Source organism: Mustelus asterias, unplaced genomic scaffold (genome assembly GCF_964213995.1).
Source record: "Mustelus asterias unplaced genomic scaffold, sMusAst1.hap1.1 HAP1_SCAFFOLD_77, whole genome shotgun sequence".
NCBI lineage: Eukaryota > Metazoa > Chordata > Chondrichthyes > Carcharhiniformes > Triakidae > Mustelus > Mustelus asterias.
In genome coordinates this window covers 548,877-568,705 of record NW_027590136.1, presented here as the reverse complement: position 1 = coordinate 568,705, position 19,829 = coordinate 548,877, and the positions used below count along the sequence as shown (strand labels likewise).

Sequence of the window (19,829 nt, the reverse complement as noted above, 5' to 3'; positions counted from 1 at the left end):
GTTTTCTCTCTCTCATTACCTCTTTCTGAAAAAGCACAAACACACTTCATCTCTCTTCACTGTCTGAGAAAACATCTAATTGATGGAGATTCAATCCTCCCTGCTTCTCTCTCCCACTTCCTCTGACAGGCCCTGACTCACTTTAAATCTCCTCTTTTCTAATAACCCTCTTTGGGAAAACTCATTTGTTCTCTAATTCCTCCTCATTTCTCCCAGTGATGACCCTCAGTCCATCTCCCAATTCAGTGAATGTGTTAAAAATCCAAATAATCTCCTTTCTTCATTGTTTAAAATGGGAATGGAGGTGAATGTAATGCTGAGAGCGGCAGCAATCTGTGTGGTTGTTCTTGATGCTGTCAGAGTGAGTTCACCCTCACAGGCAGGAAGACTGTTCACGGTGATAACATCAAACTGACATCGGCTGTTTCATTCTCAGGTAACACAACTTCTCTGCTGCCGGTTCAAAAACGCACACCTCACTTCTGAGCAGAAAATAAATCCAGGCACAACAATCTGGTGAGAACATCTGTCAATGCGGCCTATATCTGTCCACAGAGTCAGGGCAGAGTCACACAGATCACATTGTGGTGACATTTACAAATGAGCCAGTTATTTCTATTCAGAGTTTCCATTCGCAGATATAACCAGCTGTGTCTGTGGATCAGTTACTGAGTTCCCTCTGCTCCCCATAGCTGGGAACTGACAGCCTGCTCCCTTATATTGTATATCATTCTCTCTGTATTGCTTGTTTCCTCTGATTCTCAGCTTTTATCTTTGACCACCTCAACTTTCTGCTTTTTAAAATCTTTCTCAATTTTTCTCTCAGTCTTTCTGTCTCTCCTTTCCTCTGTATCTCTCTCAGTCTCTGTGTGTTCCTATTTAATCGAGATGTTCAAAATCATGAAGAATTTCTGATTGATTACAGAGGGAAAAACGGAGAAAAGCAGAAAAACCCAGCAGATCCGGCGGCATCTGTTCAGAGAGAAACAGTTAACATTTTGAGTCCATATAATTCTTCAGGGCAGGAAAAACATGCGTTATCCATCTTAGATGAGGGAATGTGATGGGGAGATTTAACAGAGGTGTTTAAAATGACAAATGATTTATGATCGTGTCAATGGAGAGAAATTATCTCCCAGGAGCACGAGGGTCTGTCGATGGAGAGAATCGATTTGCTCGGTGCAGGAGGGTCTGTAAGCAGAGGATACAGAGATTTAATATAATTGACAACGGAACTGGAGGGGGTGATAAGGAGAATGTTTTACACAATAACTTGATATGATCTGGAATGCACAAACTGACAGGTGCTAGAAGCAGGGTTAATAGTAACTTTCAAAGGGAATTGGATAAATACTTGCAGAAGGTAAATTGGCAGAGTTATGGTGAATGGGATTAATTGGACAGTTCACTCATCTTTGTGACATTCTGAATGTTTCTCTCCTAAGGTTTTAATATTTGATCTTTTCGGTCATAATGTGTCTCAAACAGAAGATTTAAACACTGGGTTTGATGAGCTGTCAGATCTCTTTCCTGTGTGTCTGTGTAACTTGCGAACTGCAGATAACCATGAGAAGGAACTGATTATTTTCAGTTCCTCTAACAGATACACCTCAGATATCAGAAATCCCTGGAGTTCCCCATATCCTCATTATTCTCGCCTCGAGTATAACAGCTCTCAGTCAGGCCGAGTCAGTCACATGTGTCTCTGTCATGATGTTTCCACTTGTATTTTATCACTCACCTCCCAGTGACACTCGCCATAACACAGACACCGCAAAATATCATTGTTCCCTTACACTTTGTCCTCCTATTATAATCAAATGTTTGTTGGGCCTCTTGTCTCCCTTAATGTCAGATTACCTGCAGTTAAAATGACCTCAGAGACACTGAAACCGACCTCAGTGATTATTATACCAGACTCCAATCAGCCCCAGGAGCTGCAGTTGTAAAATACAGCAGAATTGGAATAACAGACAGGTTATTGTCTGATAATGACAGTGGCAGAGTAACACACACCGGAATCTAAACACATTATATCAATGGACCATGACTCACACACACTATCAAATGAAACTTAAACTTTGGTTATGGTGCACTAGATACTGACTGTATTACCATTACATTGGATCAAATGCTGTGTTCACTAACATACTGCAACGTGACTCTTATTATTTGAACAAGCATTGTATTTGTTACACTCCGAGTAAGTCAGTGCTTTGCTGTGTTGTCTCTGTGCTCCATCCCCACTCTGATTGTATTGGAGCCTGTGTGTGTCATTGTTACACTCAGAGTAAGTCAGTGCTTTGCTGTGTTGTCTCTGTGCTCCATCCCCACTCTGATTGTATTGGAGCCTGTGTGTGTCATTGTTACACTCAGAGTAAGTCAGTGCTTTGCTGTGTTGTCTCAGTGCTCCATCCCCACTCTGATTGTATTGGAGCCTGTGTGTGTCATTGTTACACTCAGAGTAAGTCAGTGCTTTGCTGTGTTGTCTCTGTGCTCCATCCCCACTCTGATTGTATTGGAGCCTGTGTGTGTCACTGTTACACTCAGAGTAAGTCAGTGCTTTGCTGTGTTGTCTCTGTGCTCCATCCCCACTCTGATTGTATTGGAGCCTGTGTGTGTCACTGTTACACTGAGACTCTGTCACTGTGATTATTGGACAAGCAGCAAGTCACCGTCACAACGCCCGGCTGATTGACGGCAGCGTGGACCAATGGGAAGAGGGGGCAGAGCTGGAGGCCCGATCTGGAGCGGTTGGTCCTCCAACCATTAGGAGCAAACGAGGGGCGGGGTCAACTTTGACCCGAGCATGCGCAGTGTGAGTAAAGGCGATGGAAAACGGTTATTTTGGGCTCGGAAATCTGTTCGAGGTGATTGGCGGTACGGAGAGAGCAATGGATCGTCCAGGTGGGTGGAAACGCTGCGTAAGCATGTTGTGAGAGTCGCAAAATGCGGAAGAGAGCTTCCCGGACCCAGTTTGCACCGAGCAGGGCTGCAGCTCCTCATGTTCGTTTCGGGTTAACGTTCGCCATCTTTATTGGGGGCAATATGCAGCAGTGCGCACGTGTGGCCGCCATGTTTGTAGAGGGCAATGTTGTCAATCAGTGGGAGGAGCTTGTTCCCCATTGTTCAGAATGGAGACAACTTGTCCATCAAACTGCATCAACCCTCTGAGTCCCAATGTCTTATTGATGAGGCAGAGCGGTGACAGAGAAGGAAAAAGAAAGGGAAAGTAAAACAGTAAATGCTGGAAAATCTCAGCAGATCTGACAGCATCTGTGGAGAGAGAATAGAACCAACGTTTCGAGAGTGGATGACCCATAGTCAGAGCTTGTACACGTGTAAACAGAGCATGTAAACCTTGACACCTCCATGTACCCTTGTACACCTCTATCAATCTACTTTGCTCCAAGGAGAACAACCCCAAGTTATCCAGCCTAACATTGAGGTGTATAAAATTCTGAGGGGCACAGATAGGGGGGATAGGAAGGAACTTTTCTCTTTAGTCGAGAGGTCAATAACCAGGGGCCTGGATTTAAGTTCAGGGGCAGGAGGATTATAGAAGATGTGAGGGAAAGCTTTTTCACTCAGACGGTGATGGGAATCTGGAACTCACTGCCTGAAAGGGTGGTAGAGGTGGGAATCATCATCACATTTAAGAAGAATTTAGATAAGCTCTTGAAATGCCACAGTACGGAAGGTTACACATCAAGTGTGGAAAATGGGATTAGAATAGAACGGTGCTTGATGGCCGGCACAAACATGATGGGCCGAAGGGCCTCTTTCCATGCTGTAAAACTCTATGATCACCCACATTGGCAGCAAGTTCAATATCATCATCAATCACAACCCCCCCTGTATCTTCACTAACTGAAACAATCCATTTAAAAACATTCTTAGTCAAGAATGTAGCCATACTTCTGTTAGACTGGCAGTCTGCATGGAGATTTTCAGCTCTCTGTGTCCAGGACAGGAAGCAGTGAGCATGGATCTGTCAATCAGCCTCAATCAGCACCTTCAGGAGAATTGGGAGGGTGAATATTAGATACAGCAGAGTGAGAATGGAGGGAGAGTGTGTGGGATGGAGATTTACAGCTTTTGGGGACTGAGAGAGGAAAGAATGTTCCATAGAAACTAGAATTGTCTGTTCTGAATTTCTATCCTGTACTGACTGTGATGAATTTTGTAAATTGTTTTTACAGGATATTAGAAGAGGAATCACACTGATAAATCTTAACTATCACATCTCGATCTGACAGAGTCACTCGATTCCTTGGAAACTAAATATCCTCAGCCTCTGAATGGGAAGGAGAAATGTTTGACCGGTCTGTCCACTGCAAGATTTTAAGCAGCAGTGTGACTGGAAATCTGTAACTGACTTTGTAAGCAAATATCAACGATAACCCACTACCATCGGACCGGCCTAAGCAGTGTGACTGGAAAAACACCGGGACACAAACACACACCCGAGTGAGAGTGTTCCAGTGCACTGACAGTGGAAAGAGCTTTAACCAGTTACACAGCCTGAAAATACATTGCAGCATTCACAGCAGGGAGAGACTGTACCGTGTTCTCTGTGTGGACAAGGCTTCAAATGATACAAGGAGACCGACAATATGGAAAAACCGTGGAAATGTGAGGACTGTGGGAAGAGATACAAAGCGCCCTCTCTACTGGAAGCTCATCGGCGCAGCCACACTGGGGAGAGGCCGTTCACCTGCTGGGTGTGTGGGAAGGGATTCACTGATTCATCCACTCTGCAGAGACACCAGCAAGTTCACACTGGTGAGAGTGCATTCACCTGCTGTCAGTGTGGGAAGGGATTTACTCAGATATCAAGCCTGCAGACGCACCAGCGAGTTCACACTGGGGAGAGGCCATTCACCTGCTCTCAGTGTGGGAAGGGGTTCAGTAAGTCATCCAACCTACAGAAACACCAGCGTGTTCACACAGGAGAGAGGCCATTCAGCTGCTCTGCATGTGGCAAAAGATTCACTCAGTTATCTCATCTGCGGGCACACCAGCGAGTTCACACTGGGGAGAGACCATTCACTTGCTCTCAGTGTGGGAAGGGATTCACTCAATTGTACAGCCTGCAGACACACCAGCGAGATCACACTGGGGAGAGACCATACAGCTGCTTTCAGTGTGGGAAGGGATTCATTCATTTATCAAACCTGCAGACACACCAGCGAGTTCACACTGGGGAGAGGCCATTCACCTGCTCTCAGTGTGGAAAGGGATTCACTCAGTTATCTAATTTGCGGAGACACCAGCGAGTTCACTCTGGAGAGAGGCCATTCACCTGTCCCGTGTGCGGGAAGGGATTCACTCGGTTATCCACCCTGCAATCACACCAGCGAGTTCACACCGGGGAGAGACTGTTCATCTGCTCTCAGTGTGGGAAGGGATTCTGTGATTCATCCACCCTGCTGACACACCAACAAATTCACAAGTGAATATGGGGATTAGATTCTGCTGTTATTGTTTCTGCTCTCAATTACATCCAGGGCTGCATTTTGTTCATTCTCACAGTTGGCCAATGGGGAGGGTCAGAGGGTTTCTTTCTGCTGGACTGGCCGGTCTCATGACTTTGCCTCCAGTGGGCTGATGCTCTTTGAGTCTTGTTGCGAATACCTGGTTTTAAATTTCACAAGGATCACAGAGTGACAGGGTGTTAGGAAGTTCAGAGATATTTCATCAGCATTTCTGTTTGAAACCCCCCAAATGCCCATCCAATTTCCTTTGTAATTGTTTATTGTCTCCACTTCCTCCACCCTCGGAGGCAGCGAGTTCCAGGTCATTACCATTCACTGCATCAAAATATTCTTCCTCACATCCCCCCCCCGCCCCCCCTGCATCTCTGACCCAAAACCTTCAATCTATGTCCCCCTTGTCCTTGTCCCATCAGCTAATGGGAACAGCTTTTCTTTGTCCACCTTATCTAAACCTGTCAGAATCTTGTCATAGAAATTTCCATAGATCATAGAAACCCTACAGTGCAGAAGGAGGCCATTCAGCCCATCGAGTCTGCACCGACCACAATCCCACCCAGGCCCTACCCCCACATATTTACCCATTAATCCCTCTAACCTATGCATCCCAGGACTCTAAGGGGCAATTTTTAACCTGGCCAATCAACCTAACCCGCACATCTTTGGACTGTGGGAGGAAACCAGAGCACCCGGAGGAAACCCACGCAGACACGAGGAGAATGTGCAAACTCCACACAGACAGTGACCCGAGCCGGGAATCGAACCCGGGACCCTGGAGCTGTGAAGCAGCAGTGCTAACCACTGTGCTACCGTGCCGCCCTCTATCCACCTCTATCAAATCTCCCCTCAACCTCCTTTCCTCCAAGAGGAACAACCCCAGCCTGACATCGACAATAAAGAACAAACTAACAGAATATGTTAATACCTGAAATCAAATGGGAATGTTTAATTTCTGTTTTAAAGATATTGTGAATATATTGTCCTGGACAATAAAGGAATTGGAATAACTCACCTTGGGAGTGGGTGAAATGTGTTATGATCCAGGTCAGAAATCCAAGGTGTTTTACAAAGTCAGCCGAGCCATAAGATTTGCACTCGAGTGAGTGTAAGATGTTTCACTCCAGGTACGATTTAAGTGACCCACTAGGAAGCTTTTATCAAACAAAGTTAATTTAAGAACACAGTTAAAATATAATTAGAAAATATAGCATAACTTTTACCAATTGCAATAAAAAGCAACCATGATCTTTCTTATATCAACCAGTGCAGCTTAGTGTTCCAAATCAAATAATCCCTACAAATATACACCCCATTCTAGGCTTTGCACAGAAAGCAGGTATGCTCACGTGATGCTGGATTTGGCAGCTTTTTAACACCTGCTGTGAATTCGCCCTTAAAATGTTGAATTCAAACTCTGCCTTCCCAGTCCTGGAACTTCCAGCATCGAGAGAGAGAGAGACTGCTTGCTTCTATCTTCCAGCTACCAACTCAGAGGCAGCAGAATTTTCACTCTGGAGAGAGAGACGACAAACACTGCTTTCAGTTTGCAGTCCAGACAGCTTGTGACAAAATGAAACTAAAACTTTCTCCTGTTAAGAAAAACTGTCCAAAGACAGCACTGACCTTTCATTCAGGTTCCACCCAACAATTCCAAAAGGATCATAAAACGCCAGGTCACTGTATTAGCCGAGGCTCAAAATAAACAAGATGCCCATTATATTGCTTTATTATATTCATAGAATAGAATCCCAACAGTACAGAAGGAGGCCATTCAGCCTATCGAGCCTGCACTGACAATAATCCCAGCCTTTCTCCGTAACCCCACCTGTTTACCCTGCTAATCCCCCGAAACTAGGGTCAATTTAGCATGGCCAATCAACCCAACCCACACATCTTTGGACTGTGGGAGGAAACCGGAGCACCTGGAGGAAACTCATGCAGACACGGGGAGAACGTGCAAACTCCGCACAGACAGTGACCCAAGCCAGGAATCAAACCTGGATCCCTGGTGCTGTGAGGCAGCAGTGCTAACCACTGTGCCACCGTGCCGCCCTAGTTTAATTCTAACTCATTCTGAGTAAATATTCTCACCAGGTTCTCTGTCAGGACCCTGCTAAGCAGCTTTAATGGTCCGTGATTGCAGAAACTGAGCAGTCACAGGAATGTGGTCAAGATAGTCCAGTCCCATAATGCCTCACATTCAATCTGCTGTCCTTCAATTATAACATAATATGTGGCTGTATGTAGCTACCTCGGCCATGGTCAACCCCAACACTGCCTTCTTGAACTGCTACAATGCCTGAGGTGTAAGTACACCCACAGTGCTGTTAGGGAGGGATTTCCAGCTACACATTCCAAAAATAAAATCCCATCTCCCCCTCTGACTCACTTTCTGTTAAAGAGCCTGCCAACCCCTCTCACCCACTTTCCCTAAAGTGCATCAATCTCATCAGGAAAAGTCCAGAACAATCAAATATTTTTACTGATAAAAGTTTATTAATGAAACAGAACATGGTTAAAACAAACAGAAAATGACTTGAGGATCAAAGACAACCAGAGTAAAAGGATATTCACAATGTTCTGGACACAAATCGTGTTTCTTCAGCTCCTCCGTACCCTGTTCCTGTGACTCCCCGCTTTGAACACAGGGACACTGAACCCAGGGTCACGTCACCATCAGCCTCGGCGATCCCCTCCCGAGCCCCGATTGGTTGGAGGCCCATTTCCCAGTCAGTCCTCCAGCACCTTCCTGTCTCTCTATTAGTGCGACGCCCAGGGCAGTTTCCCAACTGGGGCGCAGGCCCCATTATTCTCTGCTAAATTCAGCCCTCAGCTCCGTCGCCTGGCTCTCATTGACACGAGCAATAGAGAGACAGAAAGGTGCCCCAGGCTCAAATGGGAAATCAAAACTTGTGTCTCTAAGCCAACACTTCAACATTTGCCAGTCAAATCCATGGGAGCTTTTATGATGAGATTAATTGAAGTGTTCGGCTAGTCAGCAAGCTCGAGAAGCACTGATTCCAGATTGTTCAATACTTCTACCTTGAATCACAAAAGCTTCTCACTTTATCCCCTTCCTGAACTGAATTCCATCATCCTGAGCAGCTGTGGGTGTCACCTCTCTGTGTAAACTCCTGCCCCTTTTTATAAGGCTCTCTCATTCCTTATTGTGGGTCAATTCTTTAATGGTTGAGGATCGCTCTGTGATGCAGTGAGTGTTTATCCGGTCAATCAATGTTTCTGATGTCAGTCGGAACGTCCATCGTTACTTTTCACCTGTTTCTTACTCTGTGTTTTATAAAAATAAAGTTTATAAACTTTTACAGAATGGTCAGCTTTAAGGTTTCTGTAGTTCGTGATGAGGTCATCCAAAGGTCAAAGCCTTTCTCTTTTCTCCTTCCTGTTTAACTGAGGGTTGTGTGGAATATTCCACTCAGGGGGAGGTGGTGGGAATGTCGCTGGCCGAGTAATGCAGAGACCCAGCAAAGGATCTGGGGACAGGCAGCTGGTGGGATTTGAATTCAGTGAATCAATCTGGAATTATATAAAGTTAGTGTCAGAAACGGTGACCATGAAACTATCGACTGTTGTAAAAACCCGTCCGGTTCACCCTATTAATACCCCCTATTAGGGAAGGAAATCTGCCATCCTTACCCGGTCTGGCCTACATGTGAATCCAGACCCACACAGCGATGTGGGTGACTCTTAACTGCCCCTCTGAAATGGCCGAGCAACTCACTCCGTTCAAGGGCAATTAGGAGCTGAGCAACGTGTGCTGGGGCTTTGCCAGCAGTGTCCACATCCCAGGAAAGAATAAAGAATATTCCACGGAAAGTGATGGGTGATTTGAAATGAATTGAAAGGTCAGGAGGTGCTCGTATCGTCCAGAGCTGCTTTTCAATGGATCCTCCTGTTTAAAATAAAAACACATCAGTGTGTCCCTTTCCCAGACACAGTTGACCTTGGAATATCACAATGCTGTTTTTAAACATTCCTTTGTTAACGAATCAGTCATTTAGAATTGTGAAACAGACAGAAATTAAATGTTCCGTTTTTCCTGGGATCCTCCTGTGCCTGGCACCGGTGTCCTGAACAAGGTGATTAACATTCTCTGGGTTAAAGGTTCCTCCTGGTTCTTGCTGTCTGTTGTGTCCTTTGTCACAGTCGGTACCAGGACATTTCTATTGAAAGGTTGTTAAGAAATTCCAGTGAATTCCAGCCCCTTGTGTAACGTTCCATTTGGTGTGTGTCAGATTCAGAGATGTCCACGTGTGTGTGAAAAGGGTTCTGGGTAAGGGTTTTAACCCTTCTTTCCCCGTTAGTAACAATGAGCCCTGTATTCAATTCTAAAGTATAAAGTCCTCATTAGATATCAATTCTACCTGTTATCTACATTTCACCAACCAGTCTATATTTTCATCACAGGACTGCAGTGGGAGCACCGTCAACATCTTACTGACTGGATCGATTTTATCGAGGAGGTGATGAAGGTGATCGATGAGGGTAGGGCAGTGGATGTTGTGAACATGGATTTTAGTGAGGCTTTCGACAAGGTCCCTCATGGTCGGCTCATCCAGAAGATTAAGATGCATGGGATTCACGGTGACTTGGCCGCTTGGATTCAGAATTGACTTGCCCATAGAAGTCAGAGAGTAGTGGTGGAGGGTGTTTTTCTGGCTGGAAGTCCATGACTAGTGGTGTTCTGCAGGGATCCGTACTGGGACCTGCGCTATTTGTGATATATATAAATGACTTTGATGAAAATGTGGATGGGTGGGTTAGTAAGCTGGCAGATGTCACAAAACTAGATGGAGTTGTAGATAATGTAGAAGGTTGTGAAAGGTTACAGTGGGATGTAGATCAGCTGCAGATATGAGCGGAGAAATGGCAGATGGATTTTAATCCGGGCAAGTGTGAGGTGCTGCACTTTGGGAGATCAAATATTAAGGATAAGTATACAGTTAATGTACAGGGGGATCTTGGGGTTCAAGTCCATAGCTTCCTGAAATTAGCCACACAAATATTTAGTCGGTAAAGAAGGCATTTCTTTATGGTCTAGTTTGGACCAGGGAGCGGCGCGGGCTAATTGTTCCTGGTTTCTCGTTTCAAGGCTTCATTCTATGATCATCTTGCTGGTGCCAGTACAGAGTGAGACTGCGGATAGTTGGGAACCTGTCTCGGGGGCAGGGAATTCATATGGTGTTCGTGGAAGTGGAAATGACTAGGGTTGGGAAGCATTTTCCGATCGGGGCCATTGTGATCTCCTGGACTCGTTTCGATCGCCTCAGGGGGTCGGAGAGGAATTTCCCAGATTTTTTTTCCCCATATTGGCCCTGGGGTTTTTCACTCTGGGTTTTTGCCTCTCCCTGGAGATCACATGGTCTGGAATGGGGGGGTGGGGGTGAGTTAATAGGTTGTAATGAACAAAGCATCGTAGCTGTGAGGGACAGCTCGGTGGATAGGATATTGGTATGTAGATAGGCTGGAAAATTGGGCGGGGATCCTGGATTCAGGATTCAATCCTGGACCGGGGAGCGGCGCGGGCTTGGAGGGCCGAAGGGCCTGTTCCTGTGCTGTATTGTTCTTTGTTCTTTGTTCATATGGCATGCTTGCCTTTATTGAGTACAAGAGTCAGCATGCCATGTTGCAGCTTTATAAAAGTTGTTTGGGCTGCACTTAGAATGTTGCGTTCAATTCTGGTCGCCACATTACAGAAAGGATGCAGAGGCTTTGATGAGGGTGCAGAAGAGGTTTCCCAGGATGCTGCCTGGATTGGAGGGTGTGAGCGACTGACAAACGAGGGTTGTTTTCTCGATAGCGGTGGAGGGTGAGGGGAGACCTGATAGCAGTCTATAAAATGAGAGACATAGAATCTTTTCCCTCAGAATTGATATGTCTAATACCAGGGAGCATGCACTTAAGGTGAGACGGGGAAAGTTCAAAGGAGATGTGAGAGGTAAGTTTTTTTACACAGAGAGTGGTAGGTGTCTGGAATGCGCTGCTAGGAGTGGTGGTGGAGGCAGATACGATAGGGGCGTTTAAGGGGGTTTTAAATAAGCACATGAATATGCAAGGAATAGAGGAGTATGGACCAAGGGCAGGCAGAAAGGAATAGTTTAATTTGGCATCATGTTCGACACAACATGGTGGGCTGAAGCGTCTGTTCCTGTGCTGTACTGTTCTACGTTCCATTTGTGATCTCCATTTAGAAAAAGGAAATAGAGGCACTGGGGAAGGGGCAAGAAAGATTCACAAGAATAATCCCAGAACTGTCATCACTTGTGAACTCACTGGTGTTTCACCAAGTTTGCTGACTGAGTGAATCCCTTCCCAGTCAGAGCAGGTGACCAGCCTCTGCCTGGTGTGAACTCACTGGTGGGACATTAGTTCCCGAGAGCTTTTGAAGCCACGCCGACATTTAAAGGGTCTCTCCTGGGTGTGATGATGTTGTGTTTGGGCAGGCTGGATAACCGAGTAAATCCTTTCGCACACACCGAGCAGGTGAATGGTTTCTCCCCGGTGTGAACTCACTGGTGTTTCAGCAGTGTTGATGATATTCTAAACCTCCCTGAACAGTGAGAGCAGCTGAACGGCCTCTCCCCGGTGTGAATGTGCTCGGGGATCATCAGTTCCTGAGAGCTTTTGAAGCCGGCCTCTCAGGCAGAGCATTTAAAGGGGCTCTCCTTGGGGTGAGTGGCTTTGTGTTTCTGCAGGCTGGATGACTGAGTGAATCCCTTCCCACACACAGAGCAGGGGAATGGTCTCTCCCCAGTGTGAACTCGCTGATGTTCCCACAGGCTGGATGACCTTTTAAACCTCTTTGTGCAGTGAGAGCAGCTGAACGGTCTCTCCTCAGTGTGAATGCGCTGGTGGGACACCAGGTCCTGAGAGCTTTTGAATCCGCTCCCACAGTCAGAGCATTTAAACGGTCTCTCATTAGTGTGAGTGACTTTGTGTCTGCGCAGGTGGGATGAAGTAGTGAATCCCTTCCCACACACCGAGCAGGTGAATGGTCTCTCCCCGGTGTGAACTCGATGGTGTTTCAGCAGGTTGTATGATGTTCTAAATCTCTTTGTGCAGAGAGAGCAGCTGAACGGTCTCTCCTCAGTGTGAATGCGCTGGTGGGACATCAGATCCTGAGAGCTTTTGAAGCCATTCCCACAGTCAGAGCATTTAAATGGTCGCTCACTGGTGTGAGTGGCTTTGTGTTTCTGCAAGCTGCATGACTGAGTGAATCCCTTCTCACACACAGAGCAGGTGAATGGCCTCTCCCCGGTGTGAACTCGCTGGTGAATCTGCAGATTGGATGAAGTTCTAAATCTCATTGAGCAGTGAGAGCAGCTGAACGGTCTCTCCTCAGTGTGAATGCGCTGGTGGGACACCAGATCCTGAGAGCTTTTGAATCCGCTCCCACAGTCAGAGCATTTAAACGGTCTCTCATTGGTGTGAGTGAGATTGTGTCTGCACAGGTTTGATGAATGAGTGAATCCCTTCCCACACACCGAGCAGGTGAATGGTCTCTCCCCGGTGTGAACTCGTTGGTGTCTCCGCAGGTCGGATGAAGTTCTAAACTTCTTTGTGCAGTGAGAGCAGCTGAACGGTCTCTCCTCAGTGTGAATGCGCTGGTGAATCATCAGTTCCCGAGAACTTTTGAAACCACTCCCACAGTCAGAGCATTTAAATGGTCTCTCATTGGTGTGAGAGAGATTGTGTTTCTGCAGGCTGGATAACTGAGCGAATCCCTTCCCACACACAGAGCAGGTGAACGGCCTCTCCCCAGTGTGAACTCCCTGGTGTGTTTGTAAATGGGATGACTGAGTGAATCCCTTCCCGCACACAGAGCAGGTGAATGGTCTCTCCCCAGTGTGAACTCGCTGGTGTATCTTCAGGTTGGATGAAGTTCTAAATCTCTTTGTGCAGTGAGAGCAGCTGAACGGTCTCTCCTCAATGTGAGCGCGCTGGTGGGACAGCAGTTCCCCAGAGCTTTTGAAACCGCTCCCACAGTCAGAGCATTTAAATGGTCTCCAATTGGTGTGAGTGAGATTGTGTTTCTGCAGGCTGGATAACTGACTGAATCCCTTCCCACACACACAGCAGGTGAATGGCCTCTCCCCAGTGTGAACTCGTTGGTGTCTCTGCAGATTAGGTAAGTCAGTGAATCCCTTCCCACACACAGAGCAGGTGAACGGCCTCTCCCCAGTGTGACTGCGTTGATGAATTTCCAGTAGAGATGGGAACCTGAATCCCTTCCCACATTTCCCACATTTCCACGGTTTCTCCATGGTTCGGGTGTCCTTGTGACTCTCCAGGTTAAACAATCAGTTAAATCTCACACAGAACACAGGTACAGTCTCTCCCGCTGTGAATGCTGCGATGTATTTTCAGGCTGTGTAACTGGTTAAAGCTCTTTCCACACTCAGTGCACTGGAACACTCTCACTCGGGTGTGTGTATCTCAGTGCATTCCTAGTCACAGCGATGTTTACAATCTTTTGAAGCCAAGAGGCCAAACAAACATTTCTCCTGCTAGTTTCAAAAGCCGATGATATTCAGGTCCCAAGAAATCAAGTCACTCTGTCAGATCTCGATGTGATGTTGGAGATTTCTGTCTGATTTCTCCTTGTCTAATATCCTGTAAGTCAATTTAGAAAAAAAGAAATCGCAATTCAGAATATGATCGAAATTCAAATCTACATTTCTAGTTTATGGAGCATTCATTAAAGACACAGTCATGGAGCATTAAACTTGCCCAGCAGGGCCTCCCGTATCAGCACACAGGCAGCTGCTTTGTGAGACTGCCAGCAGTACGGACAAGTCAGAGATAAGGGTGTCCTCAGAAGTGGGATTCATTGTGAAAGCTCAGGGACGGTTGATAAGATGCAGCAATTCTGTGATTCTAATGAACGTTCTTTCCTCTCCCATTCCCCAAAAGACGTGAGCCTCCATCCCACACACTCTCCCTCCATTCTCACTCTGCTGTATCTAATATTCACCCTCCCAATTCTCCTGAAGGTGCTGATTGAGGCTGATTGACAGATCCATGCTCACTGCTTCCTGTCCAGCACAGAAATCAGAACAAATAGGAGCTGCAGTCAGCATTCGGCCCATCGAGTCTGCTCAACCATTCATTCAGATTATTGGTTGATCTACCTCTGCATTATTTTCCCCACACTGTCCCCCATATCCATCGATATCTTCAATATCTAGAAACCTATCAATCCCTCTCTTGAAAATTCTTGATGACTGAGGCTCTATAGTCCTCTGGGGTAGAGAATCCAAAACATCACCACATCCTTGAGTGAAGAAATCCTTCCTCATCTGAGCTTTCTCTCCATTTTCCAGCCTGTTCCCAATAATTATTGACTCCCTTGTCATTCAAAAACTGTCTAACTCATCCTTGAATACATTCAATCCCTCCACTGGTCCCTATGGAAGAGAAATCTTGATACTAACAATTCTCTGAGGGAAGAGATTGTTGGAAATATATAATATAGCTGTCGTCCAAAATTACACAGCCAGATATAATAAGTGTATTTTATTACAGAGCTATAAATAATATATCTAATCTGTACCATATAACAGGGAAGCGGATAGCCTCGTGGTATTATCGCTAGACTATTAATCCAGAAATTTAGCTGATGTTCTGGGGACCCAGGTTTGAATCCTGCCACGGCAGATGGTGGAATTTGAATTTAAAAACAAAATCTAGAACTAAGAATCTACTGATGACCATGAAATCATTGTTGATTGACCAGAAAAACCCATTTGGTTCATTAATGTGCTTTAGGGAAGGAAATCTGCCGTCCTTACCCAGTCTGGCCTACATGTGACTCCAGAGCCACAGTAATGTGGTTGACTCTCAACCATCCTCCGAAATGGCCCAGCGAGCCATTCAGTTCAAGGGGCAATTGGGGATGGGCAATAAATGCTGGCCCAGCCGGCAATGCCCGTGTCCCAAGGATGAATTAAAAACAACATCAGACGTGTCTCTGTCCGATATTAGTTTACTGTCCCCTTTAATATATATCAGAAATTAGATGGGCACATGAAGGAAATAAAGTTGCAGGGGAAAGGGAATATAGAAAGGGAATGGGACTGACTGGATTGTTCTACAGAGAGTCGGCATGGATTCGAGTTACTGAATGGACTCCTTCTGCGCTGTAGTGACTCAATGAGTGGAAATATATAACATTGCTTCAGTGTTACATTACAAGATGAGAAATAATAATAAATGTACTTTGTTACAGAACCATAAATAATATATCAAATCTACAATATAACAACACTAAGCATATCTCTGTCCTATATTAATTTATTGTTCTTTTAAATGTCAGCCATCTCCTCAGGAAACCAGCCCTTTAATTGTGAACATTAGGAAAGGGACTTTTTAGCCAGACAAATCAATGTGTCAAGCTGAGGGAGCAAAGGATCTCAATGTCTTTAAGAGAAATTGCAGTGTTAATATAAGCCTTACTTGAGACTAATAAATAAACTTTAAACTTTAGGGGCGGCACGGTAGCACAGTGGTTAGCACTGCTGCTTCACAGCTCCAGGGTCCCGGGTTCGATTCCCGGCTCGGGTCACTGTCTGTGTGGAGTTTGCACATTCTCCTCGTGTCTGCGTGGGTTTCCTCCGGGTGCTCCGGTTTCCTCCCACAGTGCGGGTTAGGTTGATTGGCCAGGTTAAAAATTGCCCCTTAGAGTTCTGAGATGCGTGGATTAGCGGGTAAATATGTGGGGGTAGGGCCTGGGTGGGATTGTGGTCGGTGCAGACTCGATGGGCCGAATGGCCTCCTTCTGCACTGTAGGGTTTCTATGAGTTCTATAATATAAACTACCCAATTCTCCTGAAGGTGCTAATTAATGCTGATCGACACTCACCATTTCATGTTCCTGACAGATCATAAGAAATAGTTAGAAATTCAGCCCACCAAGCTGTTCAATTGAATTTTTTTTATTCATTCATGGGACATGGATGTTGCTGGCTGGCCAGCATTTATTACCCATCCCCAGTAGCCCTTGGAGGGCAGTTGAGAGTCAACCACATTGTTGTGGCTTTGGAGTCACATGAAGGCCAGACCAGTTAAGGATGGCAGATTTCATTCCCTGAAGGACATTCGTGAACCAGATAGGTTTTTCCGACAATCGAAAGGGTTTCATGGTCATCAGGAATTTCTTAATTCCAGATATTTTTAATTGAATTCAAATTCCACCAGCTGCTGTGGGGTGGGATTGTTGTCGGTGCAGACTCGATGGGCTGAATGGCCTCCTTCTGTACTGTAGGATTTCTATGATTCTATGGCAGGATTCAAACCCGGGTCCCCAGAACATTAGCTGAGTTTCTGAATTAATAGTCCAGCAATAATACCACAAGGCCATCGTCTCCCCATCAAGGCCATCGTCTCCCCATCATGGCTGATCTGATCTGATTGTGATCTTAACTCCACTTTTCTTCCTGTCACCCTTGACTCCCTTTTCGATCAGAATTCTCTGTATTTTGAGTATATTTAATGATGCAGCCTCCACTGCTCTCTGGGGAAGAGAATTGCAAAGACTAACGGCCCTCTGAGGGAAGACATTTCTCCTCCTCGCCATCAGAAATGGGGGACCCTTTATTTTGACAATCTGCCGACTAATTCTGGAATCCCCAACATTGGAAACATCCTCTCTTCATCTATACTAATCACTACCTCACAATCTGATGTCAATACTATGATCACCTCTAAACTCCAGTCAATACAGGCCCAAACTTTCCTCACAAAACAATCCCTTCATCCCAGCTATCAGCCTGCAGATCCTTCTCTGAACTGACAATGACAGAGAGGTGATCAGGGAGGGCAGAGGTGAAACAAAGCAATGGATGGACATGGATTCAGATCCACAGTAACGGAGTCACACCAGCCCCAGAGACGTGGAACGAGAGTACAGATAACAGAGCACAGGACGAAAATTCAAAATTATAGGTAAATGTTCAATAATACTCACCTCTGAAACAATTTCACTATTTTCTCATTTAAAACCTGCGGCTGGAAAGATGTCAGAAGCACTGGAATCAGAGAAAAATTGCAATCTTCAAATGTTCCAACTCCCTGCAAAAGGAGATTACAAGAGTCATGTGTCAATTGTGGCTTGAAATTAAGAAACACACATTTTTTGGGGGGTTTGAGATTGCTGTAAAAATCCTCTTCTTCTAACCATCTGTAAAAGGAGATTCCAAAATCACAGAATCTCTGCAGTGCAGAAGGAGACCTTTTAGCCCATCGAGTCTGCACCAAGTTTCTAACAGAGCTCCTTTACTCAGGCCCTATCCCTGTAACCTGATGTACATACATCACTAATCTTTTCCTTCCCGCTCATCTTGGGACACAAAGGGACAATTTAGCATGGTCGACCAACCCACTCTTTGGAGTGTGGGAGGAAACGAGAGCACCCAGAGGAAACCCACACAGACAGAGGGAGAATGTGCAAACTCCATACAGACAATTACCCGAGGCTGGAATTGAACCGGGTCTCTGGCGCTATGAGACAGAAGTGCTAACCACTGTGTCACCTCCAACAATCCTTTGTCAATCCTGAATCCACATAACATTCTCCCCTCCTGTTTTCTGGCATAAGATTACTTAAGATGGAAAATACTTGCATTGGAAGCAATTCAGACAAGGTTCACTCGCTGATTTCGGGCATGAAGGGGTCTGTTTTATGAGGAAAGTTTAGGAGGGGTGCATCTGTGCTCATTGGATTTTAGATAAATGAGATGTGATTTTTGGAGTGAAATTAAGACTGTGACCTTTGAAAGTTAATGCGTACATGACTACAGGGCTGTGCCCAGCAGTTATCCTGTGGTTAACAAAGATCATTCTGTTGCTGACTAAATAACGAACTAACCTTTGAGCTACATCCTGTTATTGTATAAAAAATACGGAACAGACAAAAAAAACCAGACCGCGAGGTCCTGATGGTCAGCTTAGCTTAAGATAAAGGGGAACCGAAACAAAAAGTTGTGGGTTTTTGTTAACAGTTGTTTTTGAAGGAATGTGATTGGAGGTCAATTATTGCGAGGGGAGCCCAATTGGCTAAGTACAGGTAACCACCCAAAGCTAATGACGAAGTAACCGCTAATGTCTGTATGATCAAAGTGTATAAAAGACGGCGAGCCGCCGCTGCAAATTGAGAAGGTGAAAGGCAGCATCCATTAACCCGGCCTGTCAGTCAATGACTCAAACATTGTCTCTCCTGGTCACCCAAATCCTGAAGCTCTGCCCACTGACCGCGCATGCGCTCTGGTCCCCGCTAAACAAAGATGGGCCTGATCCTGGATAAAATCCACGGAGCTGCAAACCCGGGACCGGAAGGCTCTTATTCAGACCTTGCGGCCTGCAGCAGATGTTTGTGAAGCCTCTGTTTCCTCCCCACCCCGACTCCCGGCTCCATTCCTCCCTCCGCCCCACCGATTCCCACCCCTTGAAATAAGCGTCTCCAGCACTCGCAGGGCTCCGAGCAAAGTGACACTGCGCATGCGCCAGATACAGCACTGCGCTTGCGCACCGGGCTCCTGTGCAGTGAATAGGGCACTGTCACAGCCGCAACGAATGCTGGGTAATAACCGCCATTGAAACCTCATGCAATTAATTCATAATAACGTTGTAAGCATTTGAGGTAAATTAATGAAATATTGAGAATTGGTACATTGCTGTGCTCCATTTCTCAAAGTTCTGCTGCAGGACCATGCAATGGTTTCAAAGCTTTTATACCGTTTCCCCTCTCACTCCTCCTTTTATGGTGCTGATTCTGGCTGGGTTCAATCGCACAGTCACTGGTTCTTCTCTCTCTCCCTGATACTGAATATTCACTGTTTTAGAGAATGATACAGCATAAATAGAAACCATTTGGCCCATTATGTCTCTGCTGGCTCTCTGGAAGATCTATCCAATTAATTCCACAGCTCAGCTCGTCGAGTCAGAACAATGCATATCTGCTGTAGTAATCTGAGACCTTAATGGAAAAGGGTTTCCACAGTTAAGCATACCAGGTGGCTGGTAGAATGTAATTAAATGTTTCTGCAGATCCCATATACTGCAGTGACATTATCCTAAAGGGCCAAGGGAGTATTCCAGTGTGTTAACCGGAATACTCCAGGGCACAACCTCAGGCTAAAGGGACGATCCTTTAAAACAGAGATTAGGAGGAATTTCTTCAGCCAGAGAGTGGTGAATCTGTTGGAACTCTTTGCCACAGAAGACTGATGTGACTGTGCAATATTTCACTTCTTTGTTTCGCTTCCTTTCATCATTTAATTTCATAATGGACACGGCACTGTGAAGAAGTCAGTAAGAATT

General features: G+C 45.7%; 1 protein-coding gene across 1 annotated transcript in view; it reads left to right on the top strand.

Moving 5' to 3' along the window:
* The first annotated feature begins 2,809 nt into the window (after positions 1-2,809).
* The window catches only part of LOC144483729 (uncharacterized), a 49,435-nt gene continuing 32,415 nt past the window's right edge, over positions 2,810-19,829 (top strand). The window contains 2 exon segments of the mRNA XM_078202268.1: positions 2,810-2,907; positions 4,203-5,455. Of these exon segments, the coding sequence (XP_078058394.1) occupies positions 4,617-5,455 (839 nt within the window). The 5' untranslated portion in view covers positions 2,810-2,907; positions 4,203-4,616.